The sequence below is a fragment of the Schistocerca nitens genome, chromosome 3 (assembly GCF_023898315.1).
Source record: "Schistocerca nitens isolate TAMUIC-IGC-003100 chromosome 3, iqSchNite1.1, whole genome shotgun sequence".
Taxonomy (NCBI): Eukaryota; Metazoa; Arthropoda; class Insecta; order Orthoptera; family Acrididae; genus Schistocerca; species Schistocerca nitens.
In genome coordinates this window covers 86,002,073-86,025,428 of record NC_064616.1, presented here as the reverse complement: position 1 = coordinate 86,025,428, position 23,356 = coordinate 86,002,073, and the positions used below count along the sequence as shown (strand labels likewise).

General features: G+C 47.6%; 1 protein-coding gene across 2 annotated transcripts in view; it reads right to left on the bottom strand.

Annotated features, from left to right (window-relative positions):
* LOC126248057 (succinate-semialdehyde dehydrogenase, mitochondrial) overlaps nt 1-23,356 on the bottom strand; it is a 217,182-nt gene that overhangs the window by 62,690 nt on the left and 131,136 nt on the right. For both annotated transcript variants that reach the window (XM_049948694.1, XM_049948695.1), the window contains exon 6: nt 21,344-21,507. In XM_049948694.1, coding sequence (XP_049804651.1) covers nt 21,344-21,507 — 164 coding nt within the window. The remainder of the gene's footprint in view (nt 1-21,343; nt 21,508-23,356) is intronic.

Sequence of the window (23,356 nt, the reverse complement as noted above, 5' to 3'; positions counted from 1 at the left end):
TGTTTACTGACGCAGAGGTTTTGGCGCCCGTATTTATATTTGTGCCTACAAAGCATGCCTGTGTAGCGCTACATATATTCGACAGCAGAAGTTAGTTGTGGCGGCACCTACCAACATTTTTCTGAACTTCCGCTTGCTTTGCACTCGATTCTAAGCCGCAGGCGGTTTTTTGGATTACAAAAACCGGAAAAAAAGTGCGGCTTAGATTCGAGTAAATACGGTATGTTAAATATATGTAAAATAATCTGACATGTGCGTACGCAGGCAAAACCAAGGGTACAAAGCTAATCCTAAACCCTTGGAATGATTTCAACCAATTTTGGTGTCTATATTAGTTACAGTCTGGGAAAAAATACTGTGGTGGTGAAGAACCACCAGCCTCTTACTGGGATGAAGGTGATAATATGGAAGGAGAAGGGAAAGGGAGGGGGAGGAGGAGGGGGATGGGAAGGACGGCACGGGAGGGGGGGGGAAGAGGGGGAGGACAGACAGCAATGAGCAAGGACGAGATGGACAGAGGGGGGAGGAAGGAGCTCAGCAGAGAGGTGGGGGGGGGTGGGAGAGAGATCAGCATAGGGGAGGGAGGGAGAGGGTAGAGAAAAAGAAAGAAAGAAAGAGAGAGAGAGAGATTGGTTGGTTGGTTTAAAGGCAGGAGACAGAACCAAACTACGAGGTCATCAGTCCCTTGTTCCTAATAAAACAATGCCACAAGTGTGAGAATAAAATGGACGAAACATGTAACACAAAATGGAAAGAAAGGAAAAGCCACAAGAATGAAGGGAAGACAACAAACATTAAAAGGAACGAAAGAGGACAAGAAAACAACAGAGAGGCGCTAGAAACAGAAGAGAGTAAGACATGAAAGCAGATTACAGTGGCCGGCCAACCACGAGAACAAAAACGGAAAGCCAGCCAGTGTGCAACACATTAAAACAACCACCCTAAAAGCAATAGGGTGGAGGGGACAGAGGGACAAAGGACATGCTAAAACCTACATAGAAGTATAAAACCCACTCTCGCGGATAAAACATAAAACTAAACCTGCTGTGGAGGCATTGTCGCCCAACACCCAAGGCAGGGTGCTGGAAAAGTTAAAAGTCTGCCGCAAAGCGGCTAAAAGTGGGCAGTCCAGCATGAGTTGGATAACTGTCATTTGGGAGCCACAGTGACACTGAGGTAGGTCCTCGCAACAACCATGCGTTAGCCACTTATGGCCAATGTGGAGCCGGCAGAGGACAACCGATTCCCTGCAAGAGGCCCTGGAAGACTTCCACACATTCATAGTCTCCTTAATGAGACAGTTTGTTGTGCGTGCTGCTATGCCATTCCATCTCCCAAAGATGGAAAGCCCTGTGGTGTAAGGCAGAATGCAGGTAAGCTTCGGAGATGCCTATCTCCAGAAGTGGTTTCTGCGTAGCCTGTTTGGCCAGTCTGTCATTGCTGGGGATTCCGACGTGTTCTGAGGTCCACACAAACATCACGGAACAGTGGGACTGCTCTAGGGCATAGATGGACTCCTAAATGGAAGCTACTGGAGGGTGGTGAGGGTAGCACTCGTCTATAGCTTTTAGGCTGCTCAATGAGTCAGTTCACAGGAGAAATGACTCACCAGGGCATGAGCGGATGTACTCAAGAGCACGAGATATGGCCCCCACCTCTGCAGTGAAAACACTGCAGCCAATTGGTAAGGAGTGCTGCTCAATATGTCCTCCATGAACATATGCAAAGCCTATGTGACCATCAGCCATTGAGTCGTTGGTGTGAACCACTTCAGAGTCCTGGAACACGACAAGAATCAAGAGGAAGTGACAGCGGAGAGTGGCGGGGTTAACAGAGTCCTTAGGGCCATGCAAAAGGTCCAGACGAAGCTGCGACCGAGGCGTACACCATGGAGGTGTACGTGAACGGACTATGGATGTGTGCAGTGTAACTGGCAAGCAGTTGCGCACGTCTGATCTGCAGTGGAGGGACACCAGCCTCCACCAGTACACTGGATATCGGACTCGTCCTAAAAGCACCTGTTGCTAATCTAACCCCACAGGGTAGAGTAAATGCAATGACAGAGGTGCAGCCGAACCATAAACCACACTCCCATAGTCAATTCAGGATTGGACAAGGGCTCTGTAGAGCTGCAGCAGTGTACAGCGATCTGTACCCCAATTGGTGTTGCTCAGGCAATGGAGAGCATTGAGGTGCTGCCAGCACTTCTGATTATGCTGATGAAGATGAGAAAGCCAAGTCAATCGAGCGTCAAAAACCAGTCCTAGGAATTGATATGTCTCCACTACAGTGAGTGCATCATCATTAAGGTAATATGAGGGTTCCGTATGAACGGTACCACACCGACAGAAGTGCACGACACATGACTTTGCGGCAGAAAACTGGGAGCCGTGGGGTAGAGCCCATGACTGAGCGTTGTGGATGGCTCCCTGGAGGCGCCGCTCAGCAACAACAGTACTGGAGCAGCAGTAAGAAATGCAGAAGTCGTCTGCATACAGAGAAGGTGAGACGGAAGGCCCGACAGCTGCTGCTAGACTGTTAATGGCCACTAAAAATAGAGAGGCACTCAATGCAGAGCCCTGCGGGACTCCATTCTCCTGGATATAGATGGAACTATAGGAGTCACCAACTTGGACATGGAAATTACGGAGCGACAGGAAGTTTTGGATAAAAATCGGGAGTGGTCCCCGGCGACCCCACTCATACAGTGTGGCAAGAATATGATGTCTCCAAGTCATGTCGTGTGCTTTACATAAGTAAAAAAAAGACAGCAATCAGGTGTTGCCATCTGGAAATGGCAGTTCAGATGGCAGACTCGATGGACACAAGATTATCAGTGATAGAGCGACCCTGGTGGAAGCCGGCCTGACATGGAGTCAGCAAACCACATGACTCCAGGACCCAACCCAACTGCCAACATAGCATATGTTCCAGCAGCTTACACAGAACATTGGTGAGGCTGATGGGCCAATAGCTATCCACATAAAGCGGGTTTTTACCAGGTTTAAGCACTGGAATGATAGTGCTCTCCCGACATTGCGACTGAAAGACACCATCACACCAAATCCAGTTGAAGATGACGAGAAGATGACGCTTGTAGTCAGATGAGAGATGTTTAATCATCTGACTGTTGATGCAATCAGGCCCAGGAGCTGTGTTGGTGCAATGTGCAAGGGCACTGAGGAGCTCCAGAGCTCCCACTCTGTAAATGGGGCGTTATCGGATTCACTGCAGTGTGTAGTGAATGAGAGGATGTTCCCTCCCAGCCACTGTTTGGATGTGCGAAAGGCTGGGGGAGTGGGGGGGGGGGGGGGGGGGGTGTGTGTAATTCTCTGATGCAGAGGCTCGACAAAAGTGCTCCGCAATCACGTTTGCGTCAGTACATAACTCGCCATTTATGGTAACACCAGGGACAGCTGTTGTGGCCTGGTACCCGAAAAGACATTTGATCTTTCCCCAGACTTGGGAAGGTGACATGTGGCACCCAATGGTTCAGACGTATCTCTCCCAACACTACTTCTTCCCTTGTCTGATAAGGTAGCAGTGTGCGATTTGCAGGGGGGGATGGGGGGGGGGATTTCCCCCCCCCCCCTTCTGCATCAGACTATCCCCTCCTCTGGTTTTAGTTTATGCATCCCTACCTGGGATGTTTATTTCCCACGCACTGGAGTAAAACTTTACATATAATTTAAATTTGTGGAGCCGAACACTGAAAGTTTTTAATAAGTCTTACTATTAATATGTTTCAGCTTTCTATCATCAGAATAAGTACAAATTTTCACAAATGTGCCTCTACTTTTTTAATTCCCCTCGTATATCTGTACCCTATGTAGATGATTTTGTAAATAAGGTTTACTTATAATGTACTTTTAAAGGTATAACAAGGGATGGCTTTTCTGATAGTGCATACGCGTCAATAGTGAGTTTCGGCATTAACATCTATTTATAAATATCTGTTTAACCATGCGTAAGGCCACGGTCCAAGCAAGTAACATATATAATTCTACTAACCCCCTAAGACATCATCGCACCCTGTAAGGTAGCGAACACGGGCACGGAGCCGTTTAAATGCTATGAGGTGCTCCATGGAAGGGTGACGTTTACGCCGCTGTAGAGCTCACCGATGCTCCTTAATTGCTTCAGCGACTTCCGGCAACCACCAAGGGACTGCCTTACGTCTCAGGCACCCTAAAGAGCGAGGGATCGCGTATTCTGCCACAGAAACAATTGTGCTAGTCACCTGCTCAACCGTCACATCGATGTTACCGTGTGGGGGAGATTCAGCGGAGACAGCAGAGGTGAAAGTTCCCCAGTCCACCTTGTTCAAAGCCCATCTGGGCAGGCATCTGTGTGACTGATGCTGGGGCAGTGACAGGAAGATGGGGAAGTGGTCACTACCACACAGGTCATCATGTGCTCTCCAATAGATAGATGGGAGAAGTCCTGGGCTGAAAATTGATAAATCAATGGCTGAGTAACTAACATGACCCACACTGAAATGTGTGGCGGCCCCAGTATTTAAGAAGCAGATGTCAAATTGTGACAGCAAAGTTTTGACGTCTGCCTCGGCCAGTAAGCGTGGTACCTCCCCACAAGGGGTTATGGGCATTAAAATCTCCCAGAAGGAGGAAAGGTTTAGGGAGTTGATCAGTCAGTGCAGCCAATACGTTCAGGAGTACCACACCATCTGGAGGGAAATATACGTTGCAGACAGTTATTTCCTGCATCGTCCATACCCTGACAGCCACAGCTTCAAGAGGAGTTTGAAGGGGCACAGGTTCACTATATACCGAGTTCAGGACATAAACGCAAACTCTACCTGACACTCGATTATAGTCTCTACGGTTCCTGTAATATCCCTTATAGCCGCGGAGGTCAGGGGTCCGTATTGCTGGGAACCAGGTTTCCTGGAGGGCAATGTAGATAGCAGGTGTAAAGCTTAACAGTTTCCGTAGCTCAGCCAGGCGGTGGAAAAAACCGCCGCAATTCCACTGGAGGACGACATCGTTATACTGGGAAGGCACGGAACATTCAATGAGGCAGTTTACGCCTCAGTCACCTGCTGCCACCAATTTATTACCTGAGCAGTCTATATCCATTGCGTCTGAAGGTCTGGCGAAATCTAGGTCCTCAGCGGATGCCAAAATCTCCACCTCATCCTCAGCTGCAGAGCTTGTAGGTAGTGGCGGTGTGGGTGCCACCGCAATTTCCTTGGTCTTAGGGGTTTTCTTTTTGGATTTCTCTCGCTACTCCTTGGGTTTCACTGGCTGGGAGGACTTCACTGGCTCAGTCTCCGGAACTGAGGATGAGCGTGAAGCCCTACGACCAGCTGCTTTTGGGCTCTTCAGCCACTGGCAGGTGTCGTCTTTCCCACCAGAAGAAACCTGGGAAGGGAGTGACCCAAGGGACCCCTTCATAGTGAGAGAAGCTGAAGAAGACTTAAGCTTCTCCAGCTTAAAGTGGGGACGAATGTCCCCGATGGTTGGGGGGAGGGAGGGTGTTGCTCCCGAAGTAGGTGGTGCAGGAGCAACAGGGAGGGAAATGCCACCCACCATCAAGGGGACAGGTGTAGTCTTCCAGCTCTGAGAGGTGACCTGGGTTGGCGGAGCTGATTGTGCATGAACTGTTGTAGTGGCAGCGTAAGACTATGTCAGACGCACAGTCTGTCCAGGGTCTTGTACTCCATGATTTTTCCTTTCTTTCTGGAGAATCCTGCTGTCAGGCGAGCAAGGCGAATGGTGCTCTCCCCAGATGGGAGGCGGGGCACATGGAGTATTGGGATGTAATGGGCGTCCGCAATCTCGGCATGTGGCGCTGGAAGAACAGCGGGAAGACATATGGCCGAACTTCCAGCGCTTAAAGCACCGCATCGGGCGAGGGATATAGGGCTTTACATCACACTGGTAGACCATCACCTTGACCTTCTCGGGCAATGTATCACCCTCAAAGGCCAAGATGAAAGCACTGGTGGAAAACTGATTATCCTTCAGACCCTGGTGGACACGCCAGACGAAATGTACACCTCACCGCTCTAAATTGGCGTGCACCTCATTGTTGGACTGTAAAAGAAGGTCATTGTGAAATATGATGCCCTGGACCATATTTAAGCTCTTATGGGGCGTGAGGGCTGCAGAAACATCCCCCAGCTTGCCACAAGCGAATAACTTCCGTGACTGGGCAGAAGATGCTCTTTTGATCAAGACTGATGCAGATTTCATTTTGGACAAGCCCTCCACCGCCCCGAACTTGTCCTCTAAATGCTCAACAAAAAATTGAGATTTCATCCTCATGACAGATTTCCCATTAGCTCTCGAACATATAAGGTACTGGGGTGAATAAGATCCACTGCCACCCTTAGCCTGACATTCCTCCCATGGTGTGGCCAGGGAGGGGAAAGATTTGGGGTCGTTCTTCTGTGTGTTTAATTGAGCTACTGATCGCTTAGAGATTGCTGGTGTTTCACCACCAGCCAGAGATGATGGACTACGCTTCACTGTGTGTCATCCACCCTGATGCCACCAACTCTGACCAGGGGACCTCCCCACAGGGGCCACCCAGCCACAGCAAAGGCCACCTGGCAGGATGGCCATTGCCGGGATTCCCGATGCCCCAGGGGGACGGCCATCTCCCCCTTGGCATACATGGGGAGTTAATGGCACAGGCATCATCAGCAGAGCGATCCCTGTTTGGTCAACCAACAGGGTACATGGTGGTCCCATCACAACAGACTGGCTACCGTGCTGGATATCAGGTGCACAGAAGTCCATGGTCATCATCGACGCAGAAATTGACACTGCACAGTGCATGGTGGGGAACGCACCCAGGAAGGTGTCTCCGCCCAAGAGATGGAGAATGAGCAGGACTGCAATGTGACGACGAGATAGTGGGCTAAAGACCTCAATGCATGATGGACACGATGCACCTTGTAAGGCGCCCTTCCCCAATTAGCTGACTCTTCCCAAAAATTTTGAAGAATGGGGTCAAACCCTACAAGGGACCATCACATAAAGGCCGAAATGTGTGAAACTCCTTTTAGTCATCTCGTACGACAGGCAGGAATACCTCAGGCCTATTCTAAACCCCGGACCCGCAGGGGGTTGAGAGGGGGTGGGTGGGTGAGGGAGAGAGAGAGAGAGAGAGAGAGAGAGAGAGAGAGAGAGAGAGAGAGAGAGAGGAGATGAACTAATAGAAGATTGGAATAAATACATACACGAGCAATACAAGGTTTAAGCTAGTAAACAATGTAACACAGGAATTTGCTTAATTTCTTTCCAGAAACTCAGAGAATAGAAAGCGTGAGCCAAGAAGCTATTCTTCAGTTTGAACTTTAAACTGTGATGATTAATGCTAATATTTTTTTAATTCTTATGGTAGTTTACTGAAAATGGATACAACAGGATATTGCACGTCTCTCTGCACAAGAGTCAAGGAGGTGCGATCCAAATGCAAATTGGATTTCTGCCTAGTATTAACTGAGGGAAAGCTGTTAATTCTTGGGAATAAGCTCATAATGTTAACAACAAACAACACAAAAGAAAATACAGGGTGTAGATAAAGTCCGGGAACACGTGCAATTATTTATTGCACAAGAACTAAAAATTGTACAGATGTCATACATATTGCATTTTGAAGAGAAATGCTGAAAGTTTTTTTTTTTAACAAGCATTTGATATGCAAACCACGAGTGAGCTGGCACACGTGAATACGGTAATCAAATTGTTGCCATACCCGTCCCAGCATGGCATCGTCGACTGTGGCAGTCGCTTCCCATATTCTCTCCCGGAGCCCTGCTACATCACGTGGTAGAGGCGGTACATACTCCACATCTTTAATGTGTCCACATAGAAAAAAGTCAAACGAAGTGAGATCTGGTGATCGGGGAGGCCATTTCATGAAATAGCTGTCCCCTTCTGTAACACAACTGTTCCATCGATGTGACAGCTCTGTGTTCAGGTATCCACGAACTTCATGATGAAAATGGGGTGGAGCCCCATCCTGCTGAAAGATGAACGGAGAGTCTGATTGCATTTGAGGCATCAGCCATTGCTGCAATGTGTCCAAGTAGTAATACCTAGTGACAGTGCTCTTGGCGAAGAAGAATGGCCCGTACAGTTTTCGACATGAGAAGGCACAAAAAACATTTCCCTTTGGGGAATCGCATTTAAATTCAGTGCATTCGTGCAGATGCTTTGTATCCTAGATTCGACAATTATGACTGTTCACTTTCCCATTAGTGCAAAAAGTGGCTTTGTTGCTATAAGCCGGCCAGGGTGGCCGAGCGATTCTATGCGCTACAGTCTGGAACCACGCGACTGCTACGGTCGCAGGTTCGAATCCTGCCTCAGGCATGGATGTGTGTGATGTCCTTAGGTTAGTTAGGTTTAAGCAGTTTTAAGTTCTAGGGGACTGACGACCTCAGCAGTTCAGTCCCATAGTGCTCAGAGCCATTTGAACCATTTGTCGCTAAAAATTAAGTGATCAATAATGCCATCCCCATCCTCATTCAATTGTCGCAACTGTGAACAAAACTCAAAATGCTTGTCTTCGTCGTCATCACTGAGCTTCAGCACTAGCTCCAATATGAATGGTTTCACAGACAGCTTCTGTCGCACGACTTTCCACACTGTCATTGGAGCCATTTTGAGTTTACTGGATGCACGATGCACCGATTTCTTTGGACTCCTTACGAATGTCTCTCATACGCGCTCCACATTCACTTCACTCACACTGGGACGTCCGATTCTCTTTGTTGGGCACAAGCAACCCGTCATAACAAATTTGTTGTGCCAGTGGTAAATGGCCTTCTTTGTTGGTGGCTTCTTACCGTACTTGGTTCTAACCATCCACTGAACAGCTGTAGCACACTTGTTTTTGTCAAACTACAACACACAGAAAGCTCGCTCCGCACCTGAACTCACCAAGTTTGCGATTACCAAACTACGCTGTGGCGATATACATTTAAAAAAAAACTTTTAAGGTTTATCTTCAAACTGACATATGTACGATATCTATACAATGTTTGGTTCTTGTGCAATAAATAATTGAAAGTGTTCCCAGACTTTATGAACACCCTTTATATACTGAGAGGCCAATGTCAGAATTCCCAGGTTACCGAACAGTGATCGACAAGTGGTTCGTGAACTTACACTACATGTTGCTCGAACTGCCCCTTCCGAGTCACTTTAAAAATACCCTTTGTGAATGTGAAGAGTTATCCCAGAAAAATAATACTGTGTGTAACCATCAAATGAAAATACGCACAGTAGACTAATTTTCATGTTAGTCTATCACTTATTGTAGATATTGTACAAATGGTAAATATAGCAGCATTCATTCAGGTTTTGAACAAGATCCTGAACATAGGCTTTCCTTGACAGCTAACCATGTATCTGAACACCTAGGAATTTGAATTGTTCTGACTCACTAATCATATGTCCATTCTGTGCAATCAGAGGTGAGTTTTAGTTGAATTATGTGATAGAAACTGCAAAAACTGAGTCTGACTGTGATTTATAATCAATATATTTTCTACAAGACATGAAACTGAACTGCTCTATTTGATGTATTGCCTATATTGCACTCAATATCTTTCCCTACCAAGTTCGTGTCATCAGCAAACAAATATTTTAGTGGACATTAATACGGGGTGTGTGTACCCTTCACTTTTATGGCAGCTTTAATTCTGCTGGGGGCACTTTCAATGAGGTTCCGAATGTCTGTGGTGGATTAACAGTCCATTCCTCTTGAAGAGCTGAGACCACAGACAGCAATGACATTGGATGCTGGAGTATAGTGTTCCATTGGGTTTATGTCAGGACTCTGGAGGACAGACCAATCAGACCAATACATTTCACTCAGTTTCCAAACTATTCCTCCATTGTATTCAGTACACAATACTGTAAAAGGTGGTCAGTAAGGAGACCACCCCACAGGGGGGGGGGGCAAAAAAAAAAAAAAAAAAACAAAAAAAAACAAAAAAAAAAAAAACCTCATTCCGTACCACCACATCCTCCATACTTCATTGTTGGCTCTACAAATGACGACAGTAATGCTCTCCAGGCATTTGCCAAACCCAAATCCTTCCACCATTCTTCCACAGGGTGTAGCACGAGTCATCCCTCAACATCACTCGTTTATAGTCATTCACAGTGCAGCGGTGTACTGTTTACACCACCTCATTGTGGTAGCTGTACTACTGATACATTTTGGAACTCACGCGTTATTCCTTCCACTGACTTCATGCTAGTTTTTACAACCACTCTCTACAATGTTCAATGGTCCATATCCATCAGTACATGAGGTCTGCCTGGTCTTTATTTAGTTGTGGTTGCTCCTTCGTGTTTCCACTTTACAAGCATATGACCAACAGTCGACTTTGCCAGCTTTAGAAGGGTTAAAATGCCCCTGATGGATTTGGTACACAGAACACATCCAACAACTAGTACACATTCAAAGTTGCTGAGCTCTCCTGACTGACACAGTCTGCTATTACTGCTTCTCTGCTGACAACACAATACTCCCCAATTCCTTTTATACAGGCAGGCCTGCTTCAAATAACATCTAGCAATCAATTCAACATTACGTCATAGGGATGTCTGGAACTTTTTAATCAGATAGTGTGGGTGGTGAAAAATATCAGAGAACACTGTTAGGTAACTGAATATCATCACTTTCATGTAACAAACAAATTAAGCAGCACATACAAGGTATGTTCTCAGGCGCACGTGGAAGCACGATATACTGGATATGTCTTAATTTGTAGCATTTGATGTATCGGAGGCTGACTGAGTGCTGAGCAGATTATGTCTGAAGACCAGAAAAAAAAGTAAAATAAAAACAAGAATGGCCTGATGTAAATGTGTTGGCCATTACAGCAATCCCCTTGTAAAGCTAGTACCACAAAGGTTGCACTAAATGCACCAATTCATTGTACAGACTCATTGTCACAATTCTTTGTCATGGGCTATGTGGCAGAATTTTCCATTTTGCCACACAAAGAATCATGTCTGCATCTAGATTTAATTGAAGGAAAGCAGGAAGCTGTAAGCTTAGTCCTATGCTGTGCTGCTGAAAAAATGTACTTAATGTAAACTCAGCAAAGCTGCATCCCTTGCTGTTGTGCTTCCACAGAGTCCTCCCATTCACTAATACATGGCAATGACCTCATTTTCACAGTGCCAGTGGACTTTCATTCATCATTGTTCAGTCAATTTGCACAAAATGTTTATAAATTATATACAGTGTATCCATTAAGGCAAACCATATCAAAATTTCTATGTAGTTCCTGATATTTGCCTGAACATACCAGTAGAACAGGGGCAGTTGACACGTCAGGCACAATGCTTTTCTCTCCTCCCACTCTCCCTCTCCCTCTTATCTGCCACTCCACCACCCGTCCGCGCCCAGCATCCCTACCCCCACTGCTCACCACTGTCCCGCCCCCCCACCCCCCCGCCACCAGTCAACTCATCATGTGCACCTAATGATGGAAACATGGTCACTTGTTGAAATATTCACCTGTGAACTATTTTTAAATGCTCAAGTCTCTTTCAAAAGGCACCAACCTGGCATTTGCATTACATGATTTAGGGAAACCATAGGTGCATTCTTTATATTGCAAACACATTCTTACCCACATTCTCTTTCTAAATTGGGCTTTGCCAGATGTTTTATGATACCAGTAACTAAAAATTAGTTACTTTTTCGATATTTATATGCAGAAAATAAAGCTATTTCAAACAATTTCTCGAAAAATAGTTCATCTGGGTACAACTTGCTATGAAATATCATTTACTGCTTAAGTTCGCATTTACCCATTTTGATGCTGAATTCAAAGGAAGGAAGGAAGATTAGCGTATATCATCTCATCAGCACTGAGGTCATTAGATATGGAGCATGAGCACATGGAAATCAGCCGTGTCATTTCAAAGGGACCATTCTGCTATTTGCCTGGAGAGATTTAGGGAAACCACACAAAACCTAAATCTGGATGATCAGATGAGGATCTGAACTCTTGGCTCCCGAATGAGAGTTCAGCATGCTAACCACTGCATGTCCTCACTTAATGCAGAATTTGCATCTATATTCACTTTTATCACAAATCAAATTTTTCAGGTCCCTAATTATAGGCAAAATGATTAGGTTTATGATGCACTGTGTTGGTAAATGAGTAGCACTGTTATGTGATGCCAACAGATAGACAGGCCAACACAGTGTCAAGCACGGGAAGGCCACAGCTATAGGTCATCTGCAGTGAGTCTATAGGGTGAAGCACTCCCTCCATGCCCACATAAGAGAAAAATAGCTAGAGATTGGTAGTGATATGAAGCGGGGGTTGGAGGGGGGGGGGGGGGGGTGAGGAGCGGCTGGAGGATTAAACACTAAGATGATTGGAGCATGAAGAAGACTGGAAGTTACCTGGGAGTGCCAGTGCAGGGAGAGGAACCAGCTGGTAGCAGCTTATGAAATCCAAGATTTTCCTGGCAGATATTTAATCTTCTGAAAGGACAAGATGCAGGACAATATCCAACTTCAGTTCTTTCCTCATGTTCGCCTCAGTGGCACACGTTCAGTAAGTGTATAGTCCACTGTGAAGCGGTCACTGCATTACACTGGGTTGGAACTTCTCATTTTAGAAATTTTATGTCAGCAGCAGGAATTCAAAGGTCTAGTAGTTATTTTGTGGTAGGTTCTTTGGCACCAAAATGAACATGATTGAGATGCTGGCATCAAGGAGCTTAGCGGCACATCTTGAATGTTAGTATTCAGAGTCACAGAACAAAAGAAAGTTCTTGCCCTCCCTAGTTCACAGCTATGCAGGAGCTAGGTAATGGCAGTAAGTTCATCAGTGAAGATACTACATACATTCACTAGAGATCTTTCTCAACAGTATAATTTCCTGCAAGAGTTGGAAAAGCTATGTACTGGGTGTCTCCCCTACATGTACAATTTCTCTGACCTTTGTGGTTTACTTTTTATTCCATGCAGATGGAGTCAACTCAAAAAATTGTTGTTCATTACATATTTAACATAATGTCCAATACCAACATAAATATTTGTGTCTCGCTACAAACAATAAGTTTTTAAAGTGAGCTTTTATCTGCCCATTTGATAAAGCAACTCCAGGACAGTCTAGTGTGATATTCGGTTAGGTGATACACATTAACGGGGACAACAAAACACGAGTCATAATTAGCACTCCAGCAGTGACTGACCAGCACTGTTATGTGATGCCGACAGACAGACAGGCCAACACATGAGACAGAAGTCCAGTACTGGTGATTCTTTACATTTTCTTTCCCATGTTAATACATATAATTAAACCACACTGCACTAATTTAGGACTGCTGTGTAAATGAATATATCACATTTAAGTTTAAAACATCTGTATTTACACACATACTCTGCAAGCCACCATACGGGATCCCAAACATTTGAGCAGTACTCAAGAACGAGTCGCACTATGTCCTATATGCGGTGTACAAATGAACCACACTTTCCTAAAATTCTCTCAATAAACCAAAGTCAATCATTTGCCTCTCCTACTACCGACCTTACGTGCTCATTCCATTTCATATCGCTTTGTAATGTTATGCCTAGACATTTAACTCATATTACCATGTCTAGCATAACACCACTAATATTGTATTTAAAAATTAATTTTTTTTTTCAGTGCATTTGCACTTACTTAAAGTTTTCTACATTTAGAGCAAACTGCCATTCATCATACCAAAGACAAATTCTGCCTAAGTCATCCTGTATCCTCTACAGCCAGTGAATGATGACACCTTCCCCTCACACTAAGGTGGTGTCAGCATATAGTTGCAGATTGCAGCTCACCCTATGCATAAGATCATTTATGAATACAGAAAACAAATGCAGTTCTATCATACTTCCCTACTTTGCTGAGGCACTCCTGACGACACCCTTGTTTTTGGTGAACACCCAGAACCATGTACTGGGTTGTTGAAGCCACTTGTGTATCTGGGAACCTATTCTGTATGCTTGGACTTTAATAGTCTACAGGAGGGGGAGCAGAGGGGAGGCACCAAGTCAAATACTTTCTGGAGAAATCTAGGAATATGGAATCTGACTGTTGCCCTTGATCTGTGGTATGCAGGATATCTTGTGAGAAAAGGGCAAGCTGAGTTATGCATGAGCAACGCTTTCTAAATCCGTGCTGATTTGGAGGCAAGCTTACCTGTCTCAATGTAATTTATTTCAATCAAACTTAGAAAACGCTAAAGAATTCTGCAACTAACCAATATTATCGACATTGATTTGTAATTTTGTGGGTCCATTCTTTTACTCTTCTTACATAAAGGAGTCACTTGCACATTTTCCAGTCACCTGGGACTGGAGATTCGCAGTAAGAGCAAGTTAAGTAAGGAACCAATGACAAGGACTACGCTCTGTAAAACAGAATTGGGATTCTATCCAAACCTGGCGACTACTTCGTTTTCCACTCTTTCAGTTGCTTCTTAATGCCGGGGGGGGGGGGGGGGGGGGGGCTACTTCTATGTCATCCTTAAGGAGTCTGTGCAACAGTCAGATGATATTTGTCTGTATGATCCTCCTATATGAATACTGTGGATGTATTTAATAAGAAATTAATAGATGTATTCCACTGAGACTGAGTATCACATGAAACATATGATCAGCACTATTAATTTGTGTTAAAGCCATCCATACAATGCTATAATGAAATGGCAAATATGTACCAAACACCAGAGAAAATGTACCTGCTGACTCTTGAAAGGACACCTGGTATCATGAACAATTTTCGCAGAAACTGAACATAACACTCATTATTTCCATAACTCGAGATGACATTAGAGGACTTTATGCATTTGCTTTCCATACTGCTAGGTACTTCATTTCATTTATTTAACCCTCTACTGCACCACATTGATAAGATTCTAAACCTGGTTGCAATTTTTGTCTTACACTCTTTCAGTCGGGATCACTGTTGCGGTGTTTCAGTGTGCACTTACAATGCGCTCTTAATGGAAAAAGTTAATTAAAATCTGAATGGTATTATTATTTGCATTACACATTCCCCTATTGTCCATTTCTGCAATCCATTCTGTGATATACTGTGTATAATACGAGGGCCGTTCAGAAAGTAACCTCCGGTTGATTTAAAAAAATACACCAAGTTAAATAAAAATATTTTAATATATACATCTTACAACTACATCTTTGCACTATTTTTCTACATAGTCTCCATAGCGATTGAGGCACTTATCGTATCTCTTCACAAGCTTTGAAATTCCTTCTGCATAAATATCACCCGCTTGTGCCTGGAGCCAGCCTGTGACCGCATCTTTGAGCTCTTCGTCGTCATCAAACCGCTGTGACCCGAGCCATTTCTTCAAATGCATGAAGAGGTGAAAATCACTTGGCGCCAGGTCTGGGCTGTAAGGTGGATGGTTGATAACGTCCCACTTGAAGGACTCAAGAAGGGCCGTTGTTCTGCGAGCAGAGTGAGGACGGGCGTTATCGTGCAAAAAAACGATACCGGAAGTCAGCATACCATGGCGTTTGTTCTGTATAGCCCGTCGTAACTTTTTTATTGTTTCACAGTACACGTCTTGATTAATGGTCGTACCACGTTCCATGAATCCAACCAACAACACCCCTTTGGCATCCCAAAACACCGTTGCCATCAGTTTTCTGGCAGAAAAATCTTGCGAGGCTTTTCTTGGTTTGGTAGGCGAATTTGAATGTGCCCACATCTTTGATTGTTCTTTTGTCTCAGGGTTCACGTACTTAATCCAGGTTTCGTCACCGGTCACGTTTCTGTTTAACAATGGTTCTCCTTCGTCCTCATAACGTGACAGAAAGTCTAATGCAGAGGCCATTCTTTGAGTTTTGTGGTGGTCGGTAAGAATTTTGGACACCCATCGTGCACAGAACTTACGGTAACCCAATCTTGCTGTCGCTATCTCGTACAAGAGAGTCTTAGAAATCTGTGGAAAACCAGTAGACAACTCCGACATTGAGAAACGTCGATTTTCACGAACTTTTGCATCAACTGTCTGAAAGAGTTCGTCAGTCACCAATGATGGTCTACCACTCCTCTCTTCATCATGAACGTTTTCTCGTCCACTTTTAAATAAACGTACCCATTCACGGACAACTCCTTCACTCATAACTCTTGGTCCGTACACGGCACAAAGCTCACGATGAATAGCTGCTGCAGAATATCCTTTGGCTGTAAAAAACCTTATGACAGCACGCACTTCACATTTGGCGGGGTTTTCTATTGCAGCACACATTTCAAACTGCCACAAAAACTAAACTAGCGCAGGTACGACGTTCACTCGACCACGGCTTGATGCCGACTGACCTTTTGAGTGCGTGAACGCAATGCTGGTGTCGCTACTCCCCCCACAAACCGCACTGTGACCAATCGGAGGTTACTTTCTGAACCGCCCTCATATATACTACTATACGAATACAAGATGATGATAAAAGCTGTTACCAAAAAAGTCTCGAAAAATTCCTCACCAATTTACTTCAATTTCTAAGACGATACTCTAACAAACATTCAGACAGATATAAGCTACATTTTCTTTTAAAAAAAGATGTGCAGACTTTTTGTTACAATCAAATCCAAGAAAGAAAATGCTGTGCTGTTGAAATGCACGGTTTAGTTGTCTTTCTCGCAGTCAGTTTTAATTATGATATGAGAGCATTAAACTATTACACAAATAGTTTCTCCCATATATATTCTTTCTCATTATATATAATTTTAAACAAAACTTGTATACACAACACTGTGCTGTTTTATTTTCTCCCTCACAGTTGGTTTTAACAGAAAACAGGAAAGTTTTATTTTTGGCTTATCGGCTTATGACTAGAATACATCTTCAGAATCTGAATCACCTGAAACTTCGTGATCCTACTACCCAATTGCAGATTAAAACTGTGCAAGATATTGTCATTGAAGCTACTATTTTCACAGATTTAGCGGCTGGAGAGGTCTCTCTAATACCAAATACATCAATGATCCAAACTGATTTACCAAATTATTTTAAGTAACTTCAGTTCTCAATTAAGGTTTTGTTTGCAACAACAATAAACAAGGCTTAAGGTCAGAGAGCAGAGAAGAGGATATCGGCAGAGAGGGACGGGGGATGGGGGGTGGGGGGGACGGACAACAGAGGGAAGGGGGTGGGGGGTGGGGGGGTGGGGGTGGGGGCGGGGACGGACGACAGGGGGGACGGGGGAGGGGGGACGGACGACAGGGGGGACGGACGACAGGGGGGACGGGGGAGGGGGGACGGACGACAGAGGGACGGGGGGGGGGGGCGGACGGACGACAGAGGGACGGGGGGGGGGGCGGACGGACGACAGAGGGACGGGGGGGGGCGGACGGACGACAGAGGGACGGGGGGGGACGGACGACAGAGGGACGGGGGGGGACGGACGACAGAGGGACGGGGGGGGACGGACGACAGAGGGACGGGGGGGGACGGACGACAGAGGGACGGGGGGGGGGACGACCGACAGAGGGACGGGGGGGGGGACGACCGACAGAGGGACGGGGGGGGGGACGACCGACAGAGGGACGGGGGGGGGGACGACCGACAGAGGGACGGGGGGGGGGACGACCGACAGAGGGACGGGGGGGGGGACGACCGACAGAGGGACGGGGGGGGGACGACCGACAGAGGGACGGGGGGGGACGACCGACAGAGGGACGGGGGGGGACGACCGACAGAGGGACGGGGGGGGACGACCGACAGAGGGACGGGGGGGGACGACCGACAGAGGGACGGGGGGGGACGACCGACAGAGGGACGGGGGGGACGACCGACAGAGGGACGGGGGGGGACGACCGACAGAGGGACGGGGGGGGACGACCGACAGAGGGACGGGGGGGGGACGACCGACAGAGGGACGGGGGGGGGACGACCGACAGAGGGACGGGGGGGGGACGACCGACAGAGGGACGGGGGGGGACGACCGACAGAGGGACGGGGGGGGACGACCGACAGAGGGACGGGGGGGGACGACCGACAGAGGGACGGGGGGGGACGACCGTCAGAGGGACGGGGGGGACGACCGACAGAGGGACGGGGGGGGACGACCGACAGAGGGACGGGGGGGTGGGACGACCGACAGAGGGACGGGGGGGGGACGACCGACAGAGGGACGGGGGGGGGGACGACCGACAGAGGGACGGGGGGGGGGACGACCGACAGAGGGACGGGGGGGGGGACGACCGACAGAGGGACGGGGGGGGGACGACCGACAGAGGGACGGGGGGGGGACGACCGACAGAGGGACGGGGGGGGGGGACGACCGACAGAGGGACGGGGGGGGGACGACCGACAGAGGGACGGGGGGGGGGACGACCGACAGAGGGACGGGGGGGGGACGACCGACAGAGGGACGGGGGGGGGGACGACCGACAGAGGGACGGGGGGGGACGACCGACAGAGGGACGGGGGGGGACGACCGACAGAGGGACGGGGGGGGGACGACCGACAGAGGGACGGGGGGGGACGACCGACAGAGGGACGGGGGGGGGACGACCGACAGAGGGACGGGGGGACGACCGACAGAGGGACGGGGGGGGGACCGACAGAGGGACGGGGGGGGGACCGACAGAGGGACGGGGGGGGACCGACAGAGGGACGGGGGGGGGACCGACAGAGGGACGGGGGGGGGACCGACAGAGGGACGGGGGGGGACCGACAGAGGGACGGGGGGGGACGACCGACAGAGGGACGGGGGGGGGACGACCGACAGAGGGACGGGGGGGGGACGACCGACAGAGGGACGGGGGGGGGGACGACCGACAGAGGGACGGGGGGACGACGACCGACAGAGGGACGGGGGGGGGGACGACCGACAGAGGGACGGGGGGGGGACGGCCGACAGAGGACGGGGGGGGACGGCCGACAGAGGGACGGGGGGGGGGACGGCCGACAGAGGGACGGGGGGGGACGGCCGACAGAGGGACGGGGGGGGGACGGCCGACAGAGGGACGGGGGGGGGACGGCCGACAGAGGGACGGGGGGGGGACGGACGACAGAGGGACGGGGGGGGACGGACGACCGAGGGACGGGGGGGGACGGACGACCGAGGGACGGGGGGGACGGACGACCGAGGGACGGGGGGGGACGGACGACCGAGGGACGGGGGGGGACGGACGACAGAGGGACGGGGGGGACGGACGACAGAGGGACGGGGGGGGACGACAGAGGGACGGGGGGGACGGACGACAGAGGGACGGGGGGGAGGACAGAGGGAGGGAGGGGGAGTAGGACAGAGGGAGGGGGAGTAGGACAGAGGGAGGGGGAGTAGGACAGAGGGAGGGGGAGTAGGACAGAGGGAGGGGGAGTAGGACAGAGGGAGGGGGAGTAGGACAGAGGGAGGGGGAATAGGACAGAGGGAGGGGGAATAGGACAGAGGGAGGGGGAGTAGGACAGAGGGAGGGGGAGTAGGACAGAGGAAGGGGGAGTAGGACAGAGGGAGAGGGAGTAGGACAGAGGGAGGGGGAGTAGGACAGAGGGAGGGGAGAGTAGGACAGAGGGAGGGGGAGTAGGACAGAGGGAGGGGGAGTAGGACAGAGGGAGGGGGAGTAGGACAGAGGGAGGGGGAGTAGGACAGAGGGAGGGGGAGTAGGACAGAGGGAGGGGGAGTAGGACAGAGGGAGGGGGAGTAGGACAGAGGGAGGGGGAGTAGGACAGAGGGAGGGGGAATAGGACAGAGGGAGGGGGAATAGGACAGAGGGAGGGGGAGTAGGACAGAGGGAGGGGGAGTAGGACAGAGGAAGGGGGAGTAGGACAGAGGGAGAGGGAGTAGGACAGAGGGAGGGGGAGTAGGACAGAGGGAGGGGAGAGTAGGACAGAGGGAGGGGGAGTAGGACAGAGGGAGGGGGAGTAGGACAGAGGGAGGGGGAGTAGGACAGAGGGAGGGGGAGTAGGACAGAGGGAGGGGGAGTAGGACAGAGGGGGGGAGGAGGAGGAGGAGGAGGAGGAGATGGACAGAGGGAGAGGGGAGGAGGAGGAGATGGACAGAGGAGGAGGTGGAGGAGGAGACGGGCAGAAAGAGGGGGAGGAGGAGATTAGGACACGTATCAAATTTCAGTACATATTTAACAATTACAAAGCATTGCCTGGTTCGTAAATGTATTGTAGAAACTAGAACGATTTAAAAAGATACACTACGATAACAAGGATAAACTATTAGCCACTATAATTTGTTTTGGGAATGCTTTTCTGAGTGACAAGGCTAGATGGTTCACACTGGTTCAATTGCTACACAACGAAGACAACATGCAACAAATGTCAAACTGGGTATACGACATGCCTCGATATGCAAATAAGTAGCATTTCAGCACATTTGCACAAAATAGATAGGAGTAACAGCATCTACATTATGTATTTAAGGAAAAATTATGCAGCAGGTTTCTCATTCAGAAATCTCATTTGAATGTTGTTGGTGAATCATGTTAAGCCTCATGCAAAAAGAAGAAACTTCTATCAACACGTCTGAATTCAACAGCAACAGGATCGTAACCAATCAATACTGTGTTTATCATTCCATGATATTACTGCTCTTGACAGTTGAGATCCTGTGACTGTCACTTGAATATGGAATTGATGGCTTCAGGTGGGCCAGATACAATGCCATGAAGAATCCGTATGTGGAGGTACCGAGGAGAATGAACATTGCCAGACTGCATTTGTCATCATTATATGCGCACAACATCTAGTGTGATGGTATAGGGGGCCTGCAAACGAATACACAACGAAACCCCTCTGGTTGGGATAGCTTCCTTTTAACAAGATAACACTGTGGCATAGAGTCGAAGCAGCTTGGAATGAAATATCTGTCTCAGTTATCCAGGCTCAGTTCAATTCTATGCCCTGCCAGGTTTTACCCATTGTTGCCAATACAGGTTAGCTTAACCCACATTCTACTCTAGCTCCTGTGGAATACATTCAGTATCTTTAAGATCAGTTGAAGACAGATTCTCCGTGATTAACATTTCAATTCTTGACCCCCCCCCCTACCCCCCCCCCCCTCTCTCTCTCTCTCTCTCTCTCTCTCTCTCTCTTTCTTTCCCCCTCCCATTTACTACTCACATTTAGATGGAATATATAACAATTTCCGGCCCTGTCGTACATAAACGGTTTCAAAAGTTCTGTAACCTAACACTTTCTTTTTATTTTCTGTTCATCCAACTCATGAAATTTTATAACACTGACCAAATAAGACAAACATATCCAACTACTCCCAATGTTTATCAGTCATGCACTAACACTATTAGACATAAGAATCAACAGAAGCTTAACACACAGCATTTCAATCAAACTTTTACCTGGCCACAGTTCCTGAATTTTGATGCCATTGCACCACCAACAGCTTTCTGAATGTCAGCACTGTCAAAGACAATGAATGGTGCATTTCCACCCAGTTCAAGTCCAATTCTTTTCACTCCTTGTGCACACTGTTTGTAGAGCAACTTTCCCACATTGGTGGATCCTTTAAATAAAAAGAATTGGAACAACTAATGAAAAAATCACTTAAAACGTTACCCAAGTACCCTATTTGGGCTTGATAAATGCTTCCATCTAGATGTGCACACTCCTTAAACAAAATTTCATTACAAACTGACAAAAAATTCTACACTGTACAGAATAAATATATTGGTAACAAAAATGATACATAATATATAATCTTATTCAAGACATATTGAGGTAGTTAAATGACAACCTGTGACATTGAGGACATACTGCATTAATATGAAAAACAGTTTTAACAGGGTATTATAAAACAGTTTTGATATTACAATACAAATATTATTTAAAATCTCATTATTTAAGAGAAACATGAAATACTGTATGTATTAAATTTTCCAAGATATAGGAGTAGCTTTGGTTTAGCAACAGTCACATTTCTTCATAGGTCTGAAACCTCAGTCGTCAAGATCAATCAAACTTTCCTGCTGCAAAGCTTTAGCAGCTACACAATGAAGCTCATAAATTCCTCCAAACTTTCTGTTTTATTTTCCACTAATTACTTACTGAAATAATGAACTTGACTACACTGGGGTACCTGCCTTCCGTAGCAGCAGTGGTTAATGGTTACTACTACAGAGTGTCTATCAAATAGCCTCCAGGTAGCTGATTCAAGCCCTTGTGATACAAGAAATTTTCACCATCAGTATTTGGCCACAAAGAGTGAGGAGGTGTTGACATTATAATGTTTGATAACCAGGCTGCACACCTGTGTCCAAGGCTAAAATAACACTCTCTCCAAATTCCTTCTGTATAAGAGCATACAACACATAACGGTAATTCATCCATATGAAGTTTGGCGGGCTCCATAGCTCTATTTGCCAGAAGTAGGTTATACACTGGCAGTAAACTTTGCCAACACATGGCACCCTCCCCCCATACCCCAGGTTGTCCGCAGCTCGTGGTCGTGCGGTAGCGTTCTCGCTTCCCACGCCCGGGTTCGATTCGCGGCGGGGTCAGGGATTTTCTCTGCCTCGTGATGACTGGGTGTTGTGTGATGTCCTTAGGTTAGTTAGGTTTAAGTAGTTCTAAGTTCTAGGGGACTGATGACCATAGATGTTAAGTCCCATAATGCTCAGAGCCATTTGAACCATACCCCACTCACCCCCAACAGTACATGTACAAATGGAAACATTCTTGTTAAGCAACTGAACAAACCCTTGACCCTCAAGGCTCTCTCTGTGTGCGTGCGTGTATGTGTGAAAACACATTCCTCACATACAATTAAGTGCAATTTATTTTCCACACTAGAGGAAACACAAATTGGCTATAAACCAATGGGGCAACCAAGAAATGAACTGTCAAAACAATAGTGATAATGACAAACTGCCTGTCGGCTTCTGTTTCAGGTTCTTCAGCTAACATTTCTTTGATGATTTTCCTGATGTTTTGCCAGCACGAGTGGCTGGCATTGTCAAAGCTTCGTCCTCCATTGCTGGTTGTAGACTGGAGTCCAGCTCGCAGCCACAGATTATATGTACCTGGCGCGCCCACGTCCAAGTGCTTTTCCATAGTCATTTCAATGCAGTTCTCCTCTTGCTATCCTTAACAGTCATTTTCTGCAGCACACGAATCCAGGATCTGTTCGTCTTGTGGCTTTCTCATTTCTTGTTGAAGCTATTCTCACATTTGCATATTTCTATAGCTTCTCTGAACAGGCAGCAAAGAAGATCTAACAGTGTCTCAGATCGGCAAAATGGAAGAGAGACCTACTTGCAATGTCCGGCATGCATAATTGTTGAGGAGAAAGTCATGGTGGAAGGACAGTGGTAGTTTAGCTGCTTCTGCATAGACTCTCAAACTGGGCCAGTGTA